The 25,977-nt window shown below is 40.4% G+C and overlaps 1 protein-coding gene across 1 annotated transcript in view; it reads left to right on the forward strand.

The window, feature by feature from the left end:
* The window catches only part of LOC124550646 (serine protease snake-like), an 80,027-nt gene that overhangs the window by 37,419 nt on the left and 16,631 nt on the right, over positions 1 to 25,977 (forward strand). Inside the window, exons 2-4 of the mRNA XM_047125373.1 lie at positions 17,109 to 17,273; positions 19,313 to 19,413; positions 19,599 to 19,708. Coding sequence (XP_046981329.1) covers positions 17,109 to 17,273; positions 19,313 to 19,413; positions 19,599 to 19,708 — 376 coding nt within the window. The remainder of the gene's footprint in view (positions 1 to 17,108; positions 17,274 to 19,312; positions 19,414 to 19,598; positions 19,709 to 25,977) is intronic.

Consider the following 25,977-nt stretch of genomic DNA (forward strand, 5'->3'; position numbering starts at 1 on the left):
CTGGACTGTGGAGCAGATGGGAAAATGTAATTTGGTCGGATGAGTCTCATTTCACTGTTTCCAACCTCTGGCACAGTTTACTTCCCAAGAGTGAAACATCGGTGATTAATTTTTCAAGGTAGCATTAGTGCCAGAGACAGACAGTTTTGGCTGGTCAGATGCATCCCAAGGTACAACGTTTGTTCCCCAAAGGTGACGCTGCTTTCCAAGACGACAGGGCGCCTGCTCACAAAACTCACATCGTCCAGGACTGATTTTGTGAACACGAGGATAAATTTTCGCATCTCCCCTGGCCACCACTGTCAGCGGATCTCAATATTATTTGTGATCTGCTTCGGAGAGCAGAGTACATAATCACTATGCACCTTAATCATCGTTACCTAAACTTGCCAATGTTTTCGTGGCAGAATGGTATACCATCTACATCTACAGCTATATCTACAGCTACACGGTTACTCTACAATCCAAACTTAAGTGCCTGGCAGAAGGTTCATCGAACCACCTTCACACTACTTCTCTACCATTCCACTCTCGAATGTCGCGTGGGAAAAAGGAACACCTAAATCTCCGTTCGAGCTCTGATTTCTCTTATTTTATTATGATGATCATTTCTACCAACGTAGGTGGGTGTCAACAAAATATTTTCGCATTCGAAAGAGAATTCGTAAATAGATCTCGCCACAAAGAAAACCGCCTTTGTTTCTATGACTGACACCCCAACTCGCGTATCATATCAGTGACTCTCTCACCCCTATTGCGCGACAACACGAAACGAGCTGTCCTTATTTGCACCTTTTCGATGTCCTCCGTCAATCCTACCCTGTAAGGATCCCACACCGCGTAGCAGTATTCGAACAGAGGACGGACACTGTCTCTTTAGTGGATTTGTCGCATGTTCTAAGTGTTCTGCCAACAAAGCGCAGTCTTTTTTTCGCCTTCCCCACAATATTATCTATTTGGTCTTTCCAATTTAAGTTGCTCGTAATTGTAATTCCTAGGTATTTGGTCGAATTTACAGCCCTTAGATTTGTGCGATTTATCGTATACCCAAAATTTATCGGATTTCTTTTAGTACCCATGTGGATGATCTCGCACTTTTCTTTGTTTGGTGCCATTTGCCACTTTTCGCACCATACAGAAATTTTCTCTAGATCATTTTGTAACTGGGTTTTGCTACACGGTAAATTACAGCGCCATCTGCAAACAATCTGAGGCTGCTCAGATTATCATCTAGGGTAGAAGATTCCCTTGAAAACAAAATAGGTCCTATATTTATTCTTTCCGAGACGACTGGATGCTGTTTAGCACGCCAACGGTTTTCCTACACCGTATTAGCGATGATGTTGTGTTGCGATTGTAGTGTTCCTTATTTTTTTTCCAAACTCCGCAGATCCTCCTCGCACAGAGAGACTAGTTTCATTCAATAAGTAGATGTAAGAATTAGCATCTTCAATATGTATGATACATATGCACGAATTCCCTCCTCCCCTTCTTACAAAAACAATTGCAGTTATCTATTAAAAATTTGCAGTTATCTATTAGTATTAAAACATAAATAATGAGGCAGCCTTCCAAAATTACAAAAGCAATAAAGCAGGGGTGCTGCTTGTGTCCTGCGTCGTTTAATATATACGTGCAGAAAGCCTTACACTTGTGAAGTAGGAAATGTGCGAGAATGCGCGTTCGGACAGCAAAGGATCTATGTTTGTACACCTTGTACCTCGCAGATCACCAGGTAATCGTGGCCAGTGAAGAGGGTGACATCTGTTTTATGCAAAGGGAATTATTAGAACAATATTATAAGAGAGACTTAAAAGTAAATGTTCAAAAGACTGAATACCTGGGCAGTGGATAAAGTGCAGGAAACATAATAGTAGATGGCCAGAACAGGGACACAAAGGCAAGAAAAAATTTAAATATTTGGATAGCATCCTATCGGAAGATGGAACAAGTAATTGGGGAATACAGCGACGAGTAACCCCTGAGAAGCCAGTAATCCAGAAGCGAAATCCTATGTCATGGCCTTCTAAGATAAGTTGGAAAGTAAAGAAGATTAACTATAGAAGTACTGTAGCAACTACAACTACTTATAGTCGGGAGTGCTGGGAGCTTACTGGAAAAAATAAAAACAGAGTGAGAGTTGTAGAAATGAACTATCTCAGGAGACCGTGTAGGATATCTCACCTAGACCACGTAAAAAATGAAACTAGGCGGACATGAGGTAATCTTGAGAAAGCATCACAGGTATGGTAGAACAACGGAAGCTCGCCTGGAATTTTCATACTATGTGAATGACAGAAGGAAGATAATGTTTATGTACTGTCCTCAGGGAAGAAGAGGAAGAGCGAATGTTTATTGGTTACTCTGGTAAAGGAAGCCACGAGAAAAACAGAAACAGTAGGTTGGTTCGGTTGTTTTGGGGGAGGAGACCAGACAGCGAGGTCATTGGTCTCATCGGATCAGGGAAGGATGGGGAAGGAAGTCGGCCGTGCCCTTGGGATGGAACCATCCCGACATTTACCTGGAGCGACTTAGGGAAATCACGGAAAACCTAAATCAGGATGGCGGGACGCGGGATTGAACCGTCGTCCTCCCGAATGCGAGTCCAGTGTGCTAACCACTGCGCCACCTCGCTCGGTCAGAAACAGAGGGCAAAGCATCGAAAGATAGAATCGATGACGACAGATATGTGGGTTGCGGCGACAGGTAAAGGAACCCATAGAAAAGAAAAAATGAGCCAGTTGGCCCTTAAGTAGAACAACGTAATCAATCCGCTAAGGGTGGCAGAACGGAGTTCTAACGTTCTCACAGCTCTGCCACATTTATCTACAGGTGGAAGTGTGTTAGGAGTCGTTTTGCACCCGTGAGTTAATTAGTAAAGTGGCAATTTTAGTCTTGCCACCTTCCTCCTCTGAATAAATTTCCGCGTACGACCATGCATATTGCTAAATAATTAATGCAAAAAAACAAGAACAGTACTGTTTGTTTGGTTATGTTCATTCAGAAGACAAACCACATCCTCTTTTTCGTCAAATGTTCTCCGTCGCCCATTTGTTCACGTCGTAGTAGCTTCGCTCGACTGCGACGTGACAAATAATGTTCATACTTTTAAGGTTCACTGGTTTCTATTAAATTGCTGAACATTCTCACGAAGTTAAATACTATTTAGTATTTCGCTGTTCGAAGAGTGGTATGACACAATATTAGCGAGAATTTGTCGTAAGTCCCAGTGGGAGACTTAAATGTGCGTATTAGTGCGTCAGTGCCTCGCCGTTGGTTTCGGGATTCCCCGCTCCGGTACGTGGGTCGCTCTTTACCGATGACGCAAGAACTGGGAACATGCTCGCGATAAACGGGGCCACCTTTCCTTAACGCGAAGGCAGCCATACGATTCTTGGAACGATGCTACAGAGCTATATGATACTTAACTACCCTGTCCGATGCTTCTGTTTCCGTGAACTCATCTCGAAGCCTGATATGCTTCCTTGTAGACTTCCCTCTTCGTTCCTTGTGTTGAGGTATTCACGAAGGCACCTGGGCTGGCGTGACACGATTACGAGCTAAGCAATATTGAAAAGTCGGCTTGTACTATGATTTGGTGCATCTGTGGTGGCTACAGATAAACACTACTGAAACTGCTAGCGACGTTTTGGGTAAACACAAGCGACCAAGCCACCAAAAAATTAATTTAAAACAAATTTCACAAACCTTTGTTTCACTTATTGATTTTGTAAAGTTGACAAGTAATAGCAATGATCGTTAAACATTAATCATTTACACCAGTTAAACCAACTTGGCCAAGCTATCTTGAAAACTTGAAATTAGTAAGCGTAACATCAAAGACCTTAATATGAAGTCTAACACAATATTGAATTTAGTAATTATAAAAGACTATCGTCATAGCAGTTTGGAAGACAGTTCCGTCTTCACCTATGCTCATGGACACAACTGATCAAATGGTTGGATACAGTTCGATAAGACAACTAAAAGAGAGAAAAGGTAAGTACACTGTAAAATAGTCAGAACGTAAAGTTTTTAATGTAAGCGAACATTAAGCAAAACAATCCTGATACTATATCTCTAAAAACAGAGTAATTACCCAACCACAAAGGTTATTCCATTTTAATTCTCTCTTCAAATCAGCATTGAACTGAAGCTTTAAACCAATAGCTTAAAACATTAATGTATCAAAACCATTCTAGTTCTGTAGCAGAAATGACGAGAGCACTTATAACAAAACTGATAGCTCAGGCTATGGAACAGTTTTATAAACCTTTCTTTTCTTTATTAGCACAACAGGTAGCGTAACAACAAGTGACTTTGCAATACACTGTCTACATTAAATGGTAATGCCTTATAGGCACTTGCAAGAAAAGTCATGATGAATTTAAAAAACAGCCATTTTTAAAAAATCTAAACAATTTTATCTAGTAGAATCTGGATCTGCTAAGGCATTAACCTTTAGTTATACTCAGAGGGTCATTCAATAATTAAAGAGACAAATTGGTCTGGAGAAAAAAGCTGTTATTTTCACAAAACAATACTTTTTCTACTTTTCAATATAATCCCCTTGAACATTTATGCTTTTTTTCCAACGGGCTACAAACTTTTTTATTCCGGCTGCAAAGAACTCTTTATCTTGATGTTTGAACCAGTTTCCCACAAACTTTTTCACGTCCTCGGTGTCCTGGAACCTCTTCTCACGTAATTCCTCCTTCAGTGCACCAAACAAATGGAAATCACTCGGTGCTAAATCAGGACTGTAAGAGGGATGAGGAAGTAGTTCCCAGCCCATTTTGTTGACGGTTCCACGGGTTAGTTGAGCAATATGACGACGTGCGTTGTCTTGTTGGAGAATCACATCTCTCCTTTAAGATCCACGACATCTATCTCTCATGGCTGGCTTCACCTTGTTTAAAAGCAAATCCGAGTAGTACTGGCTGTTCATTGTACGTTGCTCTTCGAGATAACAGCAAAAAACTGGATCTTCAGCATCCCAGAACACCGTCAACATGGGTTTTTCCTGTTGATGCTTGGGTTTTGAATTCTTTCTTGAGAGGTGAGTTGGTGTGCTTCCCCTCCATGCTTTGTCTTTTTGATTCTGGCTCACAATAGTGAACCCAAGTTTCATCACAAGTTAAAATTTTGTTGAGGAACTTCTCACCTTCTCTTTCATAACATTCCTTCACTCTCAACCTTGTTTCCTTGTGTAGTCGCGTCAACTCCTTTGGGACCCATCTTGCACATGTTTTGCGGTACTTTAGCCCGTTACAGATAATATTATGAACTGTACCAGTACCAACTCGAACCTTATCAACTATCATTTCCACAGTCACACGGCGGTCGGCACGAATAACGTCATCAATTCGACTTTCAAGTGAGGGAGTTGAAACGTAACTGGTCGGCGAGAGCGGTGTTCGTCAGTCACTGAATCGCGACCATTTTTGAACTGCTATACCCACTTGTAAAAGTTTGCACGATTCATACAACCTTCACCATAAACTTTATACATTCTACAGTATATATTCAGTATATATTCACTGGTTTCTCGCCTTCTGCAAGTAAAAAACGAATAACAGAATGTTGTTCGACTAATGTGGACGTTTTATGCGGACTCGCCATCTAGAACTGTATTTTTGAAGTTATAAACGAAACATTGTTGATATATCAGCTGATCGGGGCTCATCCCAGTGATGCCATCTTAAAGCCATAAAAGTTCCAAACTTGCCCTGCTAACAGTTTTTCCCCCAGACCAATTTGTCTCTTTAATTATTGAATGACCCTCGTATTAACATGCAGATGCATCGAACACATAAGATGCTCAGTTTTGTGTGCATGTCAGTGACTTCTCCCAAAACCTGTACCAATCATCAACTGTCAAAATGCTGTGATGACAGTAAAAGGCATCAAATCACTGCACACGTGGTCGGGTACATCCTGCGCGACCAGAAGTTATTTCGCTCCACTAGACATCAGTCGTATCACACAAATCATCAAATGATGCCGGGTAAACGGATATATACTGTAGTTAATAACAGGTAACCTCTGAAGGTGGACGTCTGCCGAACTTGGCTACCACAGTCCACACCTGACAGTCTTGTGGCGATAACAATCATAATGATGACCACGCATTTTTCAGACGTGCGATCTCACTGCGGCACCGTTAAATACACGCTGACACTCAGAATAGCCGTCTTAAGTCACTGGGGCTGAGGCACCTGGCTACCGGTCGAGGCTGCTAGAGAGCATCGCCGCTGGTGACATGGAATCATCATCATCATCTTCGAATGCTAACGACACGTCACCTAGGCGGTCTCAGCAACGCACGTGGGCTGTTGATAATGTGCAGAGATGATCGTAATCGATTCACTGCACTGGAGACAGTACCAACACAGTCTAACAACGGTCGCAACACTCCCTCTGTTTTTGTTGCCCACAGCGACAGCAACACCCCAAGCGGCTAGCAAGCGACACTTCTGAATAAGATATTGGATGAGTGCAAATACCAACGTTTATTTTGATTTGTAACATAGTCTTTTACAATATGGATTGTATTTAGTGCCATAAAAATCGACAGTATCCGAGAAAAGACGTCACATTTGTCATTCTTTAAGTTTCCTAATGTGCTGCTGGGTGACTGGCTCACCCAGGTTTTAGGTAAGAGGTCCGTCAGTCACGATTACCTACTTGTTTCACTTCGATTTCTGTTCTCTTTTCCTTGTGTTTTCTTTCCTTTTTAGTGCGTTTCTTCTCCTCTTGTTTTGCCTCTGTATGTGAGGATTTGGAACTGCGTCAGGTCTGTGTCTTTTAGCGGTTCTCCTTGTTCGCTGTCCGTCTTCGTCGCTTCACCGCATGTGTTACTGTTTCTATGCGTTTGGGCGCTGATGACCATGCTGTTTAGCGCCCGAAAACCTCAAACCAACCACCCACACACACACACACACACACACACACACACACACACACACACACACACACAAAAGGACCCTGGGAGGTACGAAATGCTACATTACAGGACATTTTATTTACTATTCTCTACTAAAGTACAGGTATTTACTGAATAATGTCGTTTTCCTTTAAGAACAAAAAAATTGCTAGTAAACACCTGACCCGTTGCAGGAAAACGTCATTTATCTAGCCACCAAAGCAGTGTTTTGTTCGCTATACTTCCCGCCAAGTAAGTAAATGTGGAATGTGGGAAACCTATATGGAATGAAATAGCTGCATTATTTGACGCACCAAATAAGCCATCACACTCGTAGCAAAAGGGAAACCGACACAGACGTGATAATAAATCGTCAAGAGAAGAAAAAATTCCTATCAAAATGCAGCAAAAATCTCATGTATTCACTTTTGAAGCAAAAGTAATTACACTTGCAAACATATTCGTCTAATACAAAGTCAAGTGAAGACTAAGATCGGTCGAATCATTATGCTCCACACTTTTTATTTTTTTATTTTTACTGTTAGACAGTGCCTATGACAATAACGGCAGACAACACCAGAAATGTGTGCTCCTCATGGATGAATCATGTGTTTACATTCTCTTGCTTTCAGCGGAGTAAGCCGCAAATATACACATATTCGAAAGTATTTCTTCTCAAAAATGTTGTAGCTTACGTCACTGAGTCAGAGAGATTGAGCTGTTTCTACACGTTTCACGATAATTCGTGTCTTGTGGCACTTTACTACTGACTGTAACACTAAAATATAACAACTGTTTTGCTAATTAAGCAGAAAATAATGAAAAACGAACATTATTCGTATGACGCATGGGAGTATGTGCTTTCTTGACGCTTGGAACGCTGGTGACACTGCAGCTATCAAACGGGATTAACTTTTGCACCAAAGAATGTCGTAACTGTACGTATTAGACTCTGATACCAGACTGGCCCACTTACCATGGTTGCTGAATCAGAACCAAGAAAGTAGTTTGTCTTTGTGATTTTGTTACCAGCACCTGCACTTTAATTTCTATATTATTTTCATATGCGTCATCAAGTAACTAAATATCTTTTAGTACGGTATCTGGACAAATCACAAACCAATGCATATACATTTAATCAAAATAATGATGTAACGTTTGTTCTGTAACGCTCACCTGGTAAGACGGATATTCCTGCACTGTTTCCACTGTTTCAGAGAAATTATTCCGCAGGAGACTAGGTGGTAGGTTTTATTTGGAGCCCTTGTTTGGTGACGTTTCGTAGCTGGGTATAAAATTTCTCAACATATATTGAACACACGTGCATTGTTAATTTGGTCCGGTATTTCAGCTATGCTTCCTTTATGAGTTGAACTTATTATTGTGTGGACGTCATTGTGGGCCGAGCGAGCTGGCTCAGTGGCTAGCACACTGGATTTACATTCGGGAGGCCGACGGTTCAATACCGCGTCCGGCCATACTGATTTAGGTTTTCCGCGATTTCCCTAAATCGTTGCAGGCAAATTCTGGGATGGTCCCCTTGAAAGAGCACGGCCGGCTTCCTCCCCCGTCCTTCCCTAATCCGATGAGACCGATGACCTCGCTATCTGGTCTCCTCCAAACAACCCCAACCGTCATTGTAGAAGGATACCTCACGTGTTACAAAGAAGCAGATGCTGGGTGCAGCTGGATTTAGGACAAAAAGACGAGAGCGATGATGGCTATCATTTAGACGATTCTTTAAGTCCTGGGAGAAGATCACATATCAGATTCCGACACCATGCATCCGAAGTAGATTAGAGTGATCTTGTCTTCTCCGAGAATGAACGAGGTGGTGATGACTGCTTCAAAAAATGGCTCTGAACACTATGCCACTTAACTTCTGAGGTCATCAGTCCCCTAGAACTTAGAACTACTTAAACCTAACTAACCTAAGGACATCACACACGTCCATGCCCGAGGCAGGATTCGAACCTGCGACCGTAGCGGTCGCTCGCCTCCAGACTGTAGCGCCTAGAACCGCTGGCCACTCCGGCCGACGATGACTGCTTCAGAATAGGGGATCTGAAGAGAACTTTCACTTGGAGTTAGTGCCCAGTTGTACTACTGAGATGCTACACAAAAATATAATAAATAATAGATTCTTTGTGGTTAGGCCCTGCCAGTCGGTTAGGTAATGGTCCAGACCAAGAAGAAATATGACGTTTATTTTTTCAGCTCTAAAATTTTGGATGAGACCATTTATATACCAACCCAAAACTGCAACTCGTAAAGAATAAACTCCAGAATCCTTCCTCCTCCAACTATAAAGTTACAGACATGGCTGAAGTTTGGGCATTGACAGGTTTGATTGTTCTGTGTTCCACTTTAAAGCCTGGACGCGAAAACTAGGCATCATTCTTTGCAGCTGAATGTACTGGACGTCCAATTTTTCGTACAACCGTGACCCAAGAATGATAAGTTTTACTGGTGAGTCTCAGATTTGACAATGCATCTACTTGCAAACAAAGGAACAGAAATGATCTTGCAACAACGGTGCCCAACATTATCATCTTTTTGTGTCAGAAGGTATGTTCCATGGGGATCATGCAGGATTTGAATCTCATCTCATTTAGGGCATATCCCAAGTTAAAATGTTTATACACAAGAAACCTGCTAAATACGGCATAAGTCATGTGCCTCACAGATGCACATACCTCATTTATATAATGCTTATATCTGAGGGGAAAGACAGTGATGGAAGAACATTGTCTGAGGAACAGAAAAGATCCAAAAGCCAACACAATCTGTGATTTGCCTTTCCAATTGTAGGGCATATATGTGGAACAAACAATAATATCAAAAAAAAATTTGTACTTTCAACATTGCAGCACAGTCCGCAATCGTGATAGTCTAATACATAAGAACTTATCAGCCTCGATTGCGGTAATGAAACCAAAAAACCAAGCTAGTTTAAAAGATTCACGTGCGTTGCCTGACAAGCGGTAGACCACCCTTACCTCAAGTGCGATAATTGAGTGCATAATGCCTGCTCCATGTACCATGGATCTTGTCGTTGGTGGGGATTCTTGTCTGCCTCAGCGATACCAGTGTTAGACAAATTATAGATTCAGGTATATCCTCTGAAGAAGGCTCAATTATTTGGGCTGGTTGGTTTCATTACCGCAATCGAGGCTGATAGTTTCTTATATATCAAAGCAAATAATTGGTCTTCCTCCTCTGAATTGCTAAGCAACTGCTCAAAAACAAGTTGACATCGTTGGAACTCTAAAATGGAACAAAATGACAGCATACAAGTACGTGAAATGTGACGAACCAACTGTTTACTGCTCCATGAAAATTTACGTAGAAAGTTTGTAATTTTTTTCCTTTTTATTCTCATGATACCTGAGAATAAACTTCAAATACAATTTCATGTGAAAAACAAGTTGACAAAAGAAAGAAGCAGTTTCCAGTATTTATGGTTTTAGTAAGGAACTTCCATAATTGCATATTGTTCCAAAAAATCTAAGCCAGTTATAGTGCTTCGTTCACTCCACCACCTTGCGTATACTGATGAAGAAAGCAACAGACCAGAAATTGCGTTTGCGTAATGGCACAAAATGTGGTGTAGACGCTCTAGACATGAAGTGCAGTAAGTATTCAGGTAACCGGTCACTGGCAGTATTTTACCTTCCAATATGAATGAGCTGCGCAAATGTCTGTTATGTGCAGAGGATTGACAAAAATACGGAAATACCAAAACCGCGACATATTTCTATGCCTAATACGGTCTAAAAAAGCTGTTGGCATTCAAAGCGGCTTCCCGTTGTCTCGGAATGGATAAATGTCCTGTTTTGCTTTCAAGGGAATATTATACCACCCTTCCTGCAACATAGTGGCAACTCCAGGTAACGGTGATGGAGGTGGAAAGCGATGGCGCATACATCTCACCACAGGAGATCACAAAGGCTCAATAATATGATCTGCTGGCCAGGTAAGATGCGACAGTACATCCTCGTGGTCACAAAACCAGTTGTGAACAATGTGAGCTGAGTGAACAGGGGCAGTCGACAAGAAGTTGGAAACAGTGTGAAGCAGCTCATCCCACCAGATGAGTTTCTTCCATTACTTCATAGTCCAGTTTGTATGGCTTAGGCACCACGTTTTCCTGTTATGGGCATCTGCAGTACTGGTGAGTGTTTTTCTTAATTCCAAATCGCCTACAATTTCCTGTTTATGGAGCTCCCTCCGTGATGTTCTGTTGTTGTTAGGATTCAAAAGTGCGACATTCGTTCTGCACTGACTTTTGCAGCAGTCGTCGTCTTATTTTTCGTCACAGTCCTCTCCAGTGACAGTCCTTCACGATCACTCAGTACACACTTTCGTCCACATTGTGGTTTTGCCTGTATGAGGTGCCTCTTGGAGCACAAAATACTTTGGTTACCTTGGTTACGCTAGCACCCACTAGACAAGAAACGGTAATTTCCAAGAATGATTGCCTATCGAAGTAACGGGGTCCAAACGATACATATCGAACGCGCGATTGTAAATCGATCACGCGACTCTGGTGGCGGGCGTTATGGTCGTCATTTTTATCTGTTTTCCGTCGTTCTTTTAGTCGCTGTAAATTACTTACCTCCCCAAATTAATGGCAAAAAGGGAATTGTTCTCGTAGCGTACACATCACATGGACTTTCACATGACGACAACACCAACGACGAGCAGGTAAGTCATCGCCTTTGTAATTACAAGTATTAAGATAACGGTCTTCTTTTGTCATTGCTGTAGTGACCGCCGTAAACATACTCATAACGCCCGCCACCAGAGTCGCGTGATCGATTTAAAATCGCACGATCGATAAGTATCGTTTGGACCCCGCGACTTCAATAGGCAGTCAGTCTTGGAAATTACCCAAGCACCAACAATTTGCCCTCGTTTGACTTCACTTAGTTTACACGATGAAATCAAGACTACTCAGAAAACTGTTCTGACCACGATTTACACTTGGCAACGTACTGAGTTCACTGCTCAGGTGCAGTTCGTGGTCAAATACAACAGCGCAACGTGCAGGACAGAACTGAATTTGAGTTCAAGCATGCATTTCTCGCAGTCGTTTCCGTAATTTTGTTCAACTCCTGTATCTACATAGAGGTACGACGTCAATATATGAGTTCATGAAGAGTGTAGGAATGAGCTTAGGTGACATACGAAGAGAGAGCTCCAGATTGCAATCTTGCCGGAAGAACTCAGAAAATCTTTCAGATATTTTGGGCGAAGAGCAAAGAGATGGTGATCCAGCAAAAAGAGAAACAAGCGACAAGCAAGAATAGATAAATATCTGTGTTTATCGAAGAGGCAGACTATACACAGAGGACGCGGCACATTAAATTGGCGCTTCCTGCGTGCCACGTTGCGCTATTAGCCGCATATTTTCTAAAGTGGTTGTTCTGAAAGCGAGGTGGTTCGTGTGCGAGCTTGTAAGATACGCAGTTGCCGAATTTCGTTTCGAAATCATGCCTAACGTTTGCGCAAGGTATAACTGCACACACAGAAGCAATAACAAATATTTCGTATTTCAAGTGAGCGCTGTTTTATTGATGAACTGGTATTAAGTATTTATAAGGCAACTGACACAGCCGAGAGGCGATTATATAAAGTAATAGTGCTCTATACTCAAAGGTAATATTGTGTCTGTTTATAATTTCGTAATTTTCACACGTACGATCATGTAAAACGCCCGTCTGTTGACTTCCCAAAACATGGCAGTGTGTTGTTAAATTTGCTTCTCTGGTCGCGGTGTAGCCTCTTTCTGGTATTCTCTCTTTCTTCGTTATTGTCCCTACAGATCGAACAGAATTACAGCATACATATGCCTGAAATGTATTAAAACCAACTGCTTAGAGTGCCCCATGAAAATATATGTGGAATTTTTTCTTTTTTATTCTCAAGACGCCCGAGAAAACATGAGTAAACCTTAGGCATTATTTCGTGTGAAAAACTAATAATTTTGTAATTCTTACAGATTGTGCCTATTGCAAAATATGATTTCAACACAATAAACTTATCACCGATGGTATGACTATGCCATCGGTTTTCTAAGGAACCGGTGGAGTTCTCAGAGTGTTTGCAGGTGTTGAATTTCCGAATAGACTGAATTTTCTCAGGGAGGGGAGTGATGCTTTCCGCATAGATCTAGTGGCCCAAGAATGTTCTCTGGGAGACACCAAAGATGCATTTGTAGGGATTAATGACAAACACAAAATCACCGAGCCATTGAAACACTGCTGTCAGATAGTCACAGTGTTGCTATGGTGAAGAAGAAACTGTGAATACACTTAGATGACAAGTCATGGGGTACCTCCTAATATTGTGTCGGACCTCCTTTTGCGTGACATGGCACAGCAACTTGAAATGTCATGCACTCAACAAGTCATTGGAAATCCCGTGCCGAAATATTGAGCCAAGCTGTCAGTATAGGCATCCATACTTTTGAAAACAGTGCTGGTGATGAATTTTGTACACAAACTGACCTCCCGATTATGTCCCATAAATGTTTGATGTGTTTCATGTTGAGTGATCTGGGTGACCAAACTGTTCGCTCAAATTGTCCAAAATGTTCTTAAAACCAATCACAAACAACTTTGCCTGGTGAAATGGTACACTGCCATCATTAAAAATTCCATCATTGTTCAGTAACACGAAGTTCATGACTGGTAGCAAATAGCCTCAAAATAGTTGAACATAACAGGACCCAGTCCATTCCATGAGGTCTGCGCCACACTCAGACCCTACCATCAGCTCTTACCAATGAAATCAAGAACCATCTGACTAGGCCTCAGTTTTCCAGGCCACCTGATATGGTCACAAGCTCGGGAGAGGTGCTGCAGGTGATGCCATGCTGTTAGCAAAGACACACATAGTCATAGCCTATTAACCCCAAATTTTGCTGCACTGTCCTAATGGATATGTTCCTCATATGTCCCACATAGATTCCTCAGTTATTTCGTGCACTGTTGCTTGTCTGTTAGCACTGACAATGCTATGCAAACACCACTGCTCTAGGTCCTTAAGTGAACGCTGTCAGCTACTGCATTGTCTGTGGTGAGAGAAAATGCTTGAAATTTAGTGTTCTCAGTGCACTCTTGACACTGTGGATCTCAGAATACTTATTTCCCTAACGATTTCCAAAATGGAAGATACCATTTGTCTAGTTCACATTCAAAGTCTGTTAATACCTATTGTGTGGCCATAAACGTGCCGGAAACCTTTCCACATGAATCACCCGAGTACAAATGACAGCTCCACCAATGCACTGCCGTTTTATACCTTGTGTATGCAATACTACTGCCATCTGTATATGTGCATGTTGCTATCCCATGATTTTTGTCACGTCATTCTATATCACAGCTAGATAGGCAAAGCAAAAAGGTAGGTCACATAGCACACTGTCAATGAATTGCTACTATGTCCACGCAGCATTTCTTAGGCCAAAGGGCATGGTGATGACTGTCTTCAGCATGTTCTCCGTGGTGATTAGTATTTGTGTTAATGCTTTCATGCAGTCAAGGATGCTAAACATGAAAGTGCCACTGAAGAAACGGTTAAAATGGTAGAAGTTGGAGACTGGTTATTTAACAGGGGGGGGGGGGGGGGATAAAACCATTGAGGGCACCAAACTGCATCCTCCTACAGCACTAGGAGGAGAGGACTATGGTCTGCTCAAATGCCAATGATGCCATCCTGAAGCATAGCCTTGATTTCGGGTTTAGCAGCTGCAAGTCAGTCTGGTGTGGGACATCATGGTCTGCTCAAAACTGGAGGAACAGACATTATGTGAATGTGTTGGAAAACACTGTGCTGTACCTCCCACGGTGCTCCAGGTGGGCATGCAATGGCCGGGGAAATGATCAAAAAGGCCCTGGTACAGCCCTACATCAGCAGCGTGGATGAGCTTTAGCACAGAGTTCTGTGCAACACCATGGATCCTTTTTGTTTTTTCTAGGTTGCTCTGTCAAAATTTAGTTTCTTTATTGTTAGGTTATTACACTTTGATGCATACATTATTCCTGTTTACAGTGTCAGTAGTTGACATCTGTTGATTATTTTACTTCATAGATAAAATTATTTTGTCTATGTTTGATATCCTGAGAACAAAATGAAATTGTAGTATAAAAGACCATTAAGATTAACACAATGAATAAATAATTATGTACTGATTTTAGTATCATTTTTTCACTATGTAGCTTAGATCCTGAGCTACAAATATTATGGTTAAACTACTCCAGTTCGGTCTGTAAACATAACTGTAACCATAAAAACTACTCAGACCCAGTATTTCAATCAGGTAGTATGCTGTTGTCCAGCTGAGCTCATGCTTCAGTCTTTGATTTTAATAAATACATAAAAAGTTGTAAATAATGTCCTGTTAAAAATATTGTTGCTATTATTGTAAATGATAGTGATAAGCTGGATTCTTGAGGTTAGTCACCATTCTTTGTTCATGTACATTTCCACAGCCATTGTAAATTTCTTCGAGGAAGTAATTTTCCTCTAACATGGTTTTATTTTGAAACAAACACTTTATTTCATTATTTAGCAGTTAGTTAATTTATCCCCCTTGGGGATTACGAAGCTACATACAGTAAAATTTTATGTCCATAACACATCAGTGGAACATATTGTCTAAAAATATAATAATTTTTATACAGGAAGATGACTCCTTCAACTTGGTCATTGTTTTAATGACTTTTTTCAGGAGAGAAATAAACTACCTATGTGTTGGATGTTGGCCTGCAAATGTCAGGAAACTGCTTCATTGTGTTTGAGAGCAAGTGTAAATGCTGATTGATTGCTTTAGCTATTTTTTAAGGCAGCCAGCTGGATTAGAATTGAGAATTAGGCTGGAAAATAGCAGGGTGGTATGAAACTTCCTGGCAGATTAAAACCGTGTGCTGGACCAAGACTCGAACTCAGGACCTTTGTCTTTCGCGGGCATGTGCTCTACCCAAGCACGACTCATACCCCATCTTCACAGCTTTACTTCTGCCAGTACCTCGTCTCTTACCTTCCAAACCTCACAGAAGCTGTCCGTGAACTTTGCAGAACTAGCACTCATGGAAGAAGGAAGAAGGTAGAGCACTTGCCAATGAAAGGCAAAGGTCCTGAGTTAAAGTCTCGGTCTGGCACAGCCAGGAAGTTTCATATCAGCGCACACACTCCATTGCAGAGTGACAATCTCATTCTCGAAACATCCCCTAGGCTGTGGCTATCCTTTCTTCCAGTAATTCTAGTTCTGCAAGGTTCGCAGGAGAGCTTCTATGGGGTTTGGAAGGTATGAGACAAGGTACTGACAGAAGTAAAGCTGTGAGGATGGGGCGTGAGTTGTGATTGGGTAGCTCAGTTGGTAGAGCACTTGCGGCAAAGGTCCCGAGTTAGTCTCGGTCCGGAACACAGTTTTAATCTGCTATGAAGTTTCACAGCAGTGCACACTCTGCTGCAGAGTGAAAATCTCATTCTAGTGGGGTGGTATATTGGTGACAGTAAAGCATCATAACAGTATCATTGTTGCCATCCTGTGCAGGGAGAAAGGAGATGAGGAGGTCATCTAAAAGTGGATGAGTGAGGAGGTGGTAAGGAAATATATTTTGTGTAATATTTGTTTGCATGAGTAACTGAGTGAGTGAATATGCATTATTTTCTTACTTCACCAGTTATACAGCCACCATCCATTGGCAAGGGTGAGCTGAACACAAGGCTACTAGATAGCTGCCAGCAAAGTAAATTGCGTTACCTAGATTAAAGAAACAGTGTTGCTTCATGTTGTACAGTCAATATTAAACTGTAGGTCCTCCTATAACTGGTTGGTAAGTCAGTTAAAAGGTTGGAGAGGTGCAAGGGCATTATGGCCATGCCTAACAAAGCACTGATATGTTCATTTTCAGATCGGGGCAGCTTTACCTTAGTAGGAACTTACAGCAAATATAAGAAAAACATTTTTATTTAAAGTGTAATAAAATTGTTTCATTACCTGACACTCTTGATAAGATGGAATATCAGACTTATTTCCAATGTTGAGTTAAATCTGTCATAGCAGAATCTCTAATTCCTTTCTCTGGAGGAGAACATGCATTTAGGATTGCTATTTGTGTTGGTGCCTGTCATACTTGTCTTGGTAGTATTTTGGCATGTGATTGTGTTGCAGACTTGGTGTGTCAGCTGCCCGATGGTTCTGGTGGTCTGTGTCGTGCTGCCAGTGACTGTCCGTCAGCATCCTCTGCTGAGGCATGTGTTGCCAAAGGTCTTGTCTGCTGTCCCAGCGCCACATCCCCAGCACCTGCCACTGGTGTTGGCATCAAAAGCAGGCAAGGTATGTGTCTGCACTGTAACATTTCCATTTCTTTTATGCAGTTATTTTGCTTGAAGTACTTAACAGAGCTTACGGCTAATAAGAATAATTTGATCATCTTCTAACATTCATCAATCTGTAAAACTACAGACAGGTTATCGAAGTGAACATGTTCCTAGAAATCGCAGTGGAAAAATAAATAACACCCTCTCATAGAATCGCTATACAGACCTCAAGAAATAACTTTGCTAATTTTATTTGCATTAAATTGAATGTGAACTTCATTCTCATCTAACTAAAACTGAGCTTTCCCTATCTCAGTTCTTCTGTTGAAGTTAGTAATTGGAATATGCAATAGGTTCTTTCTTTTCTAATAATTTTTCTCTTGAAAATGTTGGTAAACATTTCAGAAAATCCATTTTGAGTGGAATTTCAACTTCAAAAATAGTTATGTATGAACATAATTAGAGGTTATCGATTTAAATATTCATTCTGGGTATTAGGGCACACCCCTCTCTCGCTCTCTCTCTCTCTCTCTTTCTCTCTCTGCTTCAGCTGTTGAGAGAACCCTCTTTTTAGCTAACGTAAGATATAAAAAATACAAATCAGTCCATGTCAATGGTACAGTTACACTAATGAATTTAATAGCTGTTTTACACCCAATCTAGAATAATTCTGTTCAGATCATTATATTGCATATTGCTCGTGTTTTTCCTAACTGTGAAGCAACTAAAATCTGACTTATATCGCTGCTCTTTCATGCATTAATTTAGCAGTGAATATTATTTTCTAATGAAAACTGTTCTGAGATACCAGTCTGCCCCAACATTCCCATGGGCTGATCTTGTTCCTTTGGTTTTAAATGAAGTGATTGGCTTGATTTGGAGACTTCAGAATCCAGTAAAACATTGATTTTTTAAAATTCTGCTCGAAGGCAGATTTATGTGGAATTTATTCTGAAGTTTTCTTAGTATGTAACTCATTATGTTTAACTATAACGAATTCTGTAAAAATAGTTCCAGGCTCAGTGAAAGTGTTGTAAGCATTGTGAAAACATATAAAAAGTACTGAAATCTAAAGAAATTCTAAAATTTTCTTACTTGTTCATAACAAATGTAACCCAGAAGTTGAAAACAATGGAATATTTGACCCAGTTTGAATTCAGTAGGACAATAATCTGAAAGAGACTATTGTCTGTTGTCAGCACTATCTGATACAGAACATAGTTTTGGGTTGCCATATGTCTTTATCCCAACACTTTTTTCAATAAAATGTTGTTGTTGCCCTTCCAAAAACACCTAGAAAATATAAACCATATCACTTAGTGCCTTCTACACAGAGAAATGCTTGCTTATTTACACACAGAATTGGAAGATTAATGCAAATTTATTTTCATTACAGAGGTAGCGTATAATTGACAGTTTCGTCCCTCAATATGTGTGTGTGTGTGTGGGGGGGGGGGGGGGGGGGGGCGCAGAGGAGTGAGGGTGTTGCCTCTCAAGCACAATGATTAGCATTAAGAAAACTCGATCAAAAGACCTTCACAAAGCAATCCACTGCACTTCCGTAAAGATGTCTGAGGTCTCTTTACAAAGGCGATTATTCCATTAAAATTCATCTTTTTTCTTCTTCTTCTTCTTCTTCTTCTTCTTCTTCCCAGACTGTAACATGAAACAAGCAGTTTCATTGTGATATCGTCATGAATGAGCCTCAAAAATTCCATGTGTGTTGAGGTATGTTTTGTCAATGTTGTTGCAATGTATAGTAAAAGGATTTTGAATACCTGACCCAAAAATAATTAAGTACAATGTGATTAATTGTAGGATAATTTTGTGGGTTACTATCAGTAGTTACTAAATCATAAGTGATTACTGACAGATATGATGTGAATAAGCCTTAAACTGCAGAATTCTTTAGAACTGAGGCTGGCAAAAACAGTGGGCAAAGCTATAAAACAGTGTAACAAACAGCATATCATCAGTTCAATTATGAAGTAGCTCAGTAGAAAAAAACAAACAACTTCAGTCCTTAGCATTTTTGTCTTGTTTTTGTTTATGCAGAATGTGAGAAGAGTGCACAACTAGCTACAGTGAATGAGTGCCCACCAATTGAAATGACTCCTGGCAAGAATGTGGCAGTACCAGGCCTATTTCCCTACCTAGTGAGTATGCTTGGAACATTAAATTTGTAATTATTGTCACTATTATTTAAAGATTTATTGTTTTTAGTACATACTCTTACATTTTATGTGAATGCAGACATCCTTGTCAGGTCATTATCACAATATTTTTCTTATACCATAACTTTTAAAAATCTTCGTTGAAAGAAATGTCTTTGCTGTTTCAGGCAGTACTAGGGTATGGTAATCTAAGTGACAGCAAATGGCTTTGTGCCGGTGTGCTAGTGAGTGAATCTTCTGTGCTCACCACTGCACGATGCCTAGGAAATCGTAATCTGTAAGTATTAAGTCATCTGGTACATTATAGCTTTCTACAAAAATAAAGTTAAGTTAATATAATTTGCCACACATTCCTTTAAGTCTGCACTCAGATCCAGCCATACCCGTGGCTCATATATTGACAGTCTCATGAAAATGTAATCTCTGTTTACAAGTTCTGCCAAGTAATTTGTTACTGATTAACAAAAATATTGTTAAAACTGTACATTAGCAATTACAAGAATCACTTCATCATCCATTACAACTTTAATAAACTGTTACCTTCTCTCTGCCCCCTCACATGAACACTTAGTTCAAAAATGAACCTGGAAATTTGGCTGCCAAAGTTGGTAGAAATTTATGTATTTATTAAAAGATTGATGTGTCACATTTCAATGAAATATCTTGCCAAGAAACTGAGAAAATTATGGTCCTACATCAAATCACCCATTGACCAGTCTGGTTTGGCAGTAGGAGACAGCAAAAGGAAAGCTGAAGTTTTAAATTTCCCCTTTAAGAAATCATTCATGCAGGAGGATTATGCAGATACCATCATTTGCCTGTCAGATGGACTGCTGTGGGGAGTTCATAGTAAGCAACTGAAAGAGTTGAAACAAATAAATCACTAGGTCCAAATGGGATACTTTCTTATTTTATGTAATTGGATAGTTACTTATTTAGCTCTCCTTGGTTGCTTTCATAGTTTAATTCTTAAATGCCTTGCCTATTTTTGCATTTAAAAAGTTGTAACCTACAGTTTTAGTAACTGTAAAGTACAGATGCATGCAATTTACAGTGCAGTTGTCATTTCTTTTGAACAGCAGCTAAATGGCTCAGTATGGTGCTGGCCTCCATTGGTGACACATTTGGAGAGTAATATGTTACATATTTTGCTTTCTGCATGTGCTTTTATAATTAATTCTTAAGTTAATAGCATGAGGGTAGATAGAGCAAGTGGATACAGGAGGAGTTGGCTGCAGCTCCAAACAGCCAAAGTCTGTTTCGGCCAGTCAGCTGTCTTCAACCTGATGCCTAAAGTTGTTGTGGTTGTGGAGGATCTGTTACATCACTTGGGACACCTCAGTAATTACTTATTTAGCTCATGGGCTCTTCTGCAGTGTGTACAGTGTAGGGGAGCTGCATCACTACAAAGTGACTGGCAGGCTGGCTGGAATGCACTTGCACCACTTGTGGTGGAGAATGAAGGAGGAGGCGGGTCTGGCCTCATCCAGTCACCCTGTGAGTGGACAGGTGGCCACTCATACAGCAGAGTCCGAGCAGGCACATGGGGACAGGTGTTATTTTTTTCCCCCAACTCCAATGTTAGGCTTGTTACAGAGCCGATAAGGGAAATAGCAAAATGCAATGCATTCTCGAAATTTCTGTATTGGGGTCTCATCCAAGGTGTGGAGGAGATCCTAACAGCAGCTATTGAGGATGCAGGGTACTGTTGTCCACAAGTTGTGGCTCTCTTCAACACCAATGACTTCTGTCACTTGGGATATGAGATCATCCTCAGTTCATACAGGTGACTGGCAGAAATAGTGAAGACTACTGGTTACTTTTGAATACATTATCGGAGTGACAGTCATCAATATGTTACAAATATTTACTATCAAAAACGGTCTTGATCACAATTTATTTATTACGGTGACCAGTTTCGACCACTACTGTGGCCATCTTCAGACCAAATAAATTGTGATCAAGACTGGTTTTGATAGTAAATAGAAGGCTGTTGGCCTTGCTCATAGGGTGCAACTCAGTTTTCAGCATTGTAGTCTAGGTTGCAAACAGAACTCAGTTTTCAGCGTCATACCCAGATTTGGTCGGGATCATTTGTTTTGGAGCTGACAGGAGAGTCTGACCAAAGGCTCCACGGATTGTGTGAATGTCTTTGCAGCTTTCTGGACCTACATTATGGGTTGGATAACTGTAGAACTCATAGTCACAGTTCAGGTGTACACTACACAAAGAAAGCAGCTACTTGGATAGCAGGGTACTTGCAGGGAGCATAGGTTTTTTTTTTTAAGCTAGGCAGTATATTGACATCCTCCAAACACTCACCAGTCAGTATTCAGAGTGAAATTAGACTGCATATAATGTAAAGACATTGTAGTAGTCAAAATTTTAACACTAAATTGTGAAGTATTTGTATTTAAGAAGCAGAATTTACTTCCTTTCAGGAAAGTTGTTGCAGTCAAATTATTCTCAGAACAGAGAGCTGGCAGAAATCCAGAGTAGAAAGCTCTGAAATATTAATTATGGCATGGAATGTGTATCAAAAAGAGTGATTAGATGGCAAGGGGGTGGGGGGTTGGTGGAAGGAGTGTTCATTGCAGCTGACAAAAATATTGTCTATCAAGTTTGAAATTGAGTCTGATGGTGAAGTTATCTAGACACGAGTAAAAAGCCTGTGGGAACTAAAGTTAGTTCTTGGATGTTTTCACCAGCCATCCTATTTTACCATGACAGTTTTTAGAATCATTTAAAGTAAGGGTACACTCAGTGGTGCGAAAATACCCAGAGCGTGCAAAATTAGTTTGAGGCAATTTTTACCTATTGAATCTATGGATTAATTGCAGATGGTGTAGTCAGTCAGTTTTGTGAAGCAGTTTTGAACAGTTTTCTGAAAACTGTCTTCAACAGCTGGTTAGATACCCACATGTAATGAAAATATTTTAGACCTTGTAGCTACAAACAGGCCTGACCTTATTGACAGTGACAGTAGAGACACACAGGTTACTTATCATTTCATCATTGTGATAGTGGTTAATAAAGTTCATAAAGCCATTGAGGAAGCTGTGAGAGTATTTCTGCTAGAATGAGCAGGTAAGCAGTTGTCATTATTTCTGAATGGTGGACGTGAAGGAATTATGAGTAAAGTTTAAACTGATTGTAAATTACACTCTGAAGAAATAGATGTATTAAGCATGGAAGAGGCTCACCATGGTCTATTAGACTGGTTTATTAAACTGGGAAAAAGCTGAGGAAGCAAAGGCCATTGCACTCTCAAAATGTGAAAATGACAACAGGCAAAAGTTAGAAATAAGTGTGTGTGTGTAAAAGGACTCGTGTGCGAAGCTTACAACTACCAACATCATACCTTAATGAAATATCTTTCTGAGAAACCAAGAAAATTCTGGTCCTACATAAAATCACTACACAGATCGAACACTTCTATCCCATCATCCATTGCTCAATCTGGCTTGCCAAAAGAAGACAGCAAAAGGAAAGATGAGGATTTAAATTTTTCATGTAAGAAATCGTTCACACAGGACGATTGTTAAAAATACCATTGTTTGAACATCCCACAGACTGCTGTATGGTGGACACTTCACTTCAGTTACTATGGTAAGAACCATCATGGGCATAGAGAAGCAACTGAGAGTTGAAAATAAGTCAGCACGTCCAGATAGAATCTGAGTTTGGATTTACGAAGATTACTCTGAGATTGGCCCCTTACTTGGTCTGCATTTATCACCAATCTCTCATCTAGCACAATGTCCCCAAGGACTGAAAAACAGTGCAAATGACTCTTGTATATAAGAAGGGTAAAAGAATGGACCCACAGAATTAAGGACCAATATCATTAATTAGTTTGCTGCAGATTTCTTGACAATATTCATATTTAAAGTATACCTAAATCAGAAAAGCTGTCAACAAACTAGCACAGGTTTAGAAAGCACAGCTCTTGTGAAACTCATCATGTAATTATCTCACATTATATCTTGCTAACAATGGATTAAGAGCAATGGGCAGGTTACAAATCTCTAGATTTCTGGAAAGAGTTTGACGCATTGCCCCCTGCAGACTGTTAGAAGTCTGAGCATACTAAATAGCTTCCCTGATATGCGAATGGCCCAGTGAAGTGTGATACGAATGCTCTTGTTCTCTATATACATAAATAACCGGATAGATTGAGGTGAACAGAAAAATGCACCTCTTTGCTGATGGCATGGTAGTGCGTGGGAAAGTATTGTGGTTGACTGGCTGTGGAAGAATAAAAGATGACTTAGGCAGAATTTCTATTTGGTGTTATGAATGGCAGAATGCCCTAAATGTAGAAAAATGTAAATTGGTGCAGAAGAAAAACAGTCATGTAATGTTTCATGTAATGTTCGAATACAGGATTAGTGGTGTGTTGCATGCCAGATTGATTAAATACAGGGTGAAGAAAAAATGCCACACTTGGAGACCAGTATGCATTTCCTCATCCAGATTGAAGATAAGTTTATATAGCAAAATCATATTGGGTAAACGAGGAGATGGTAACACTGTCACATTGTGCAGCACATTGGAATGTACAGGGGAATGTGTATCATCCCACACTACCGTACCTGCTGTTGTAGCTCACTGAGTGGGCTGCTGGAACATCAAACCCAAGTCCACCATCAGACTATGGTTGAATTCTTGTCACAATCATTTTCTATTTTTTAGACATCCAATCTGTAGTCCTCATCATTTGTAAGCAGGCCACCATGTCAAATGACAATAGCCTATCACAAGACAGTGGAATTCATGAAACTGTAACTGGTCTTGTCAAATTCATATGGGGCAGCTTCCTTATGGAGTATACAAAGGATGAATACATATCAATATGCTTTTCATGCTGGGTGCATCTAATAACACATTAACCAACACCAGCAATTGGAAAACTACATTCAACAAGTACAGTTTTGTGAATTACTTTCGCACCAAGTGGAATATAACAAACATTTTATAAACAACGTGATATGGAGTGATGAATCTAGCTTCACTCATGAAAGTGTTTTTAACCTCCACAACAGCTGTTATTGGTTGGAACACAACCCGAATATTGGCAGCAGAGAGGATGTTGGTGGTGCATTTCTTGCGAGTCTGTCTTTGGCCTCTGTTGATCTTCTGGCAACCTCTTTGCTGCATGGTGTGCTGACGCCAGCACAGAAGGCATTACATTTTCATGTGCAGGTGCAATGCTCTTGTGGTTGAAGAAAGGAAAATCAACAAAATATCATCAATATTAAAACAAGCTCCATAGAACACTAAAGATCACATAGGCATTTGTAAGCAGTGCCATGGAAAACTGGTGGTGTGCGTGTGCAACTTCTGAGACTTGTGAAGTATATTGCAAGAAAGCTATACGCAAAATGTATGTGTGACTTGTATATGTGGGAAGGTCCGCAAGCAGGTTGGGTGAACTTTCATATGAGATAATGTGTTGCCACGTGCCGGAGAGACATGGTGCTCCTACAAGCTGTGATAGATGTATGTTAGTGTAAACATACATCTACATCTACCTTTATGTATAATCTTAAACTGTTCACATATTGGCATTATCGCCTGCACCCTTTGCTCTGTGGCTTCCAAGGCACTCCCATTGCACTCTATCAATGGTCTGAACTGACATTTTATGCCCAAAATCTGCACATATGACAAACCAGAGTGCACACTGTAGGATGCTCCACACTTAACTATCCAAACAACTTTTCTGATTTCAACCGCCTAAGAGGTTAGAATGGAGTAATTCCCATTCCATAGAAAGTAGTTTCTCACAGGTGTGAAAATTACCAAACTATCAGTTTAGTAATTCAAACTTGCAAAATACTAACGTGAATCATTTACAGAAGAATGGAAAACTGATACAAGCAGACCTTGAGGAAGATCAGTTTGGATTCTGGAAAAATGTGGGAACACGCGAGGAAAAACTGATCCCATGACCTATCTTAGAGGATAGTTTAAGGAAAGGCAAGCCTGCATTTATAGCATTTGTAGACTTAGAGAAAGTTTGTGACAATGTTGATTGGAATGCTCTCTTTTGAAATTCTGAAGGTAGCAGGGGTAAAATACAGGGAGCGAAAGGTTATTTACAACTTGTACAGGAAGCAGATGGCACTTATGAGTTGAGGGGCATTAAAGGGATGCAGTGGTTGGAAAGTAAGTGAGGCAGGATTGTAGCCTTGTCCTGATGTTATTCAATCTGTACATTGAACAAACAGTAAAGGAAACCATAGAAAACTTTGGAGTAAGAATTAAAGTTTAGGGAGAGGAAATAAAAACTCTGATGTCTGCCGATGGCACTGTAATTCTGTCACAGACAGCAAAGGACTTGGAAGAGCAGTTGAGTGGAATGGATAGTATATTGAAATGAGGATATAAGATGAACATCAACAAAAGCAAAACAAGGATAATGGAATGTAGTTAAATTAAATCAGGTGATGCTGAGGGGTGCAGATTAGATGAGTTTTGCTATTTGGGCAGTAAAATAACAGATTATGGCTGAAGTAGAGAGGATATAAAATGTAGACTGGC

This window comes from Schistocerca americana, chromosome 1, assembly GCF_021461395.2.
Source record: "Schistocerca americana isolate TAMUIC-IGC-003095 chromosome 1, iqSchAmer2.1, whole genome shotgun sequence".
NCBI lineage: Eukaryota > Metazoa > Arthropoda > Insecta > Orthoptera > Acrididae > Schistocerca > Schistocerca americana.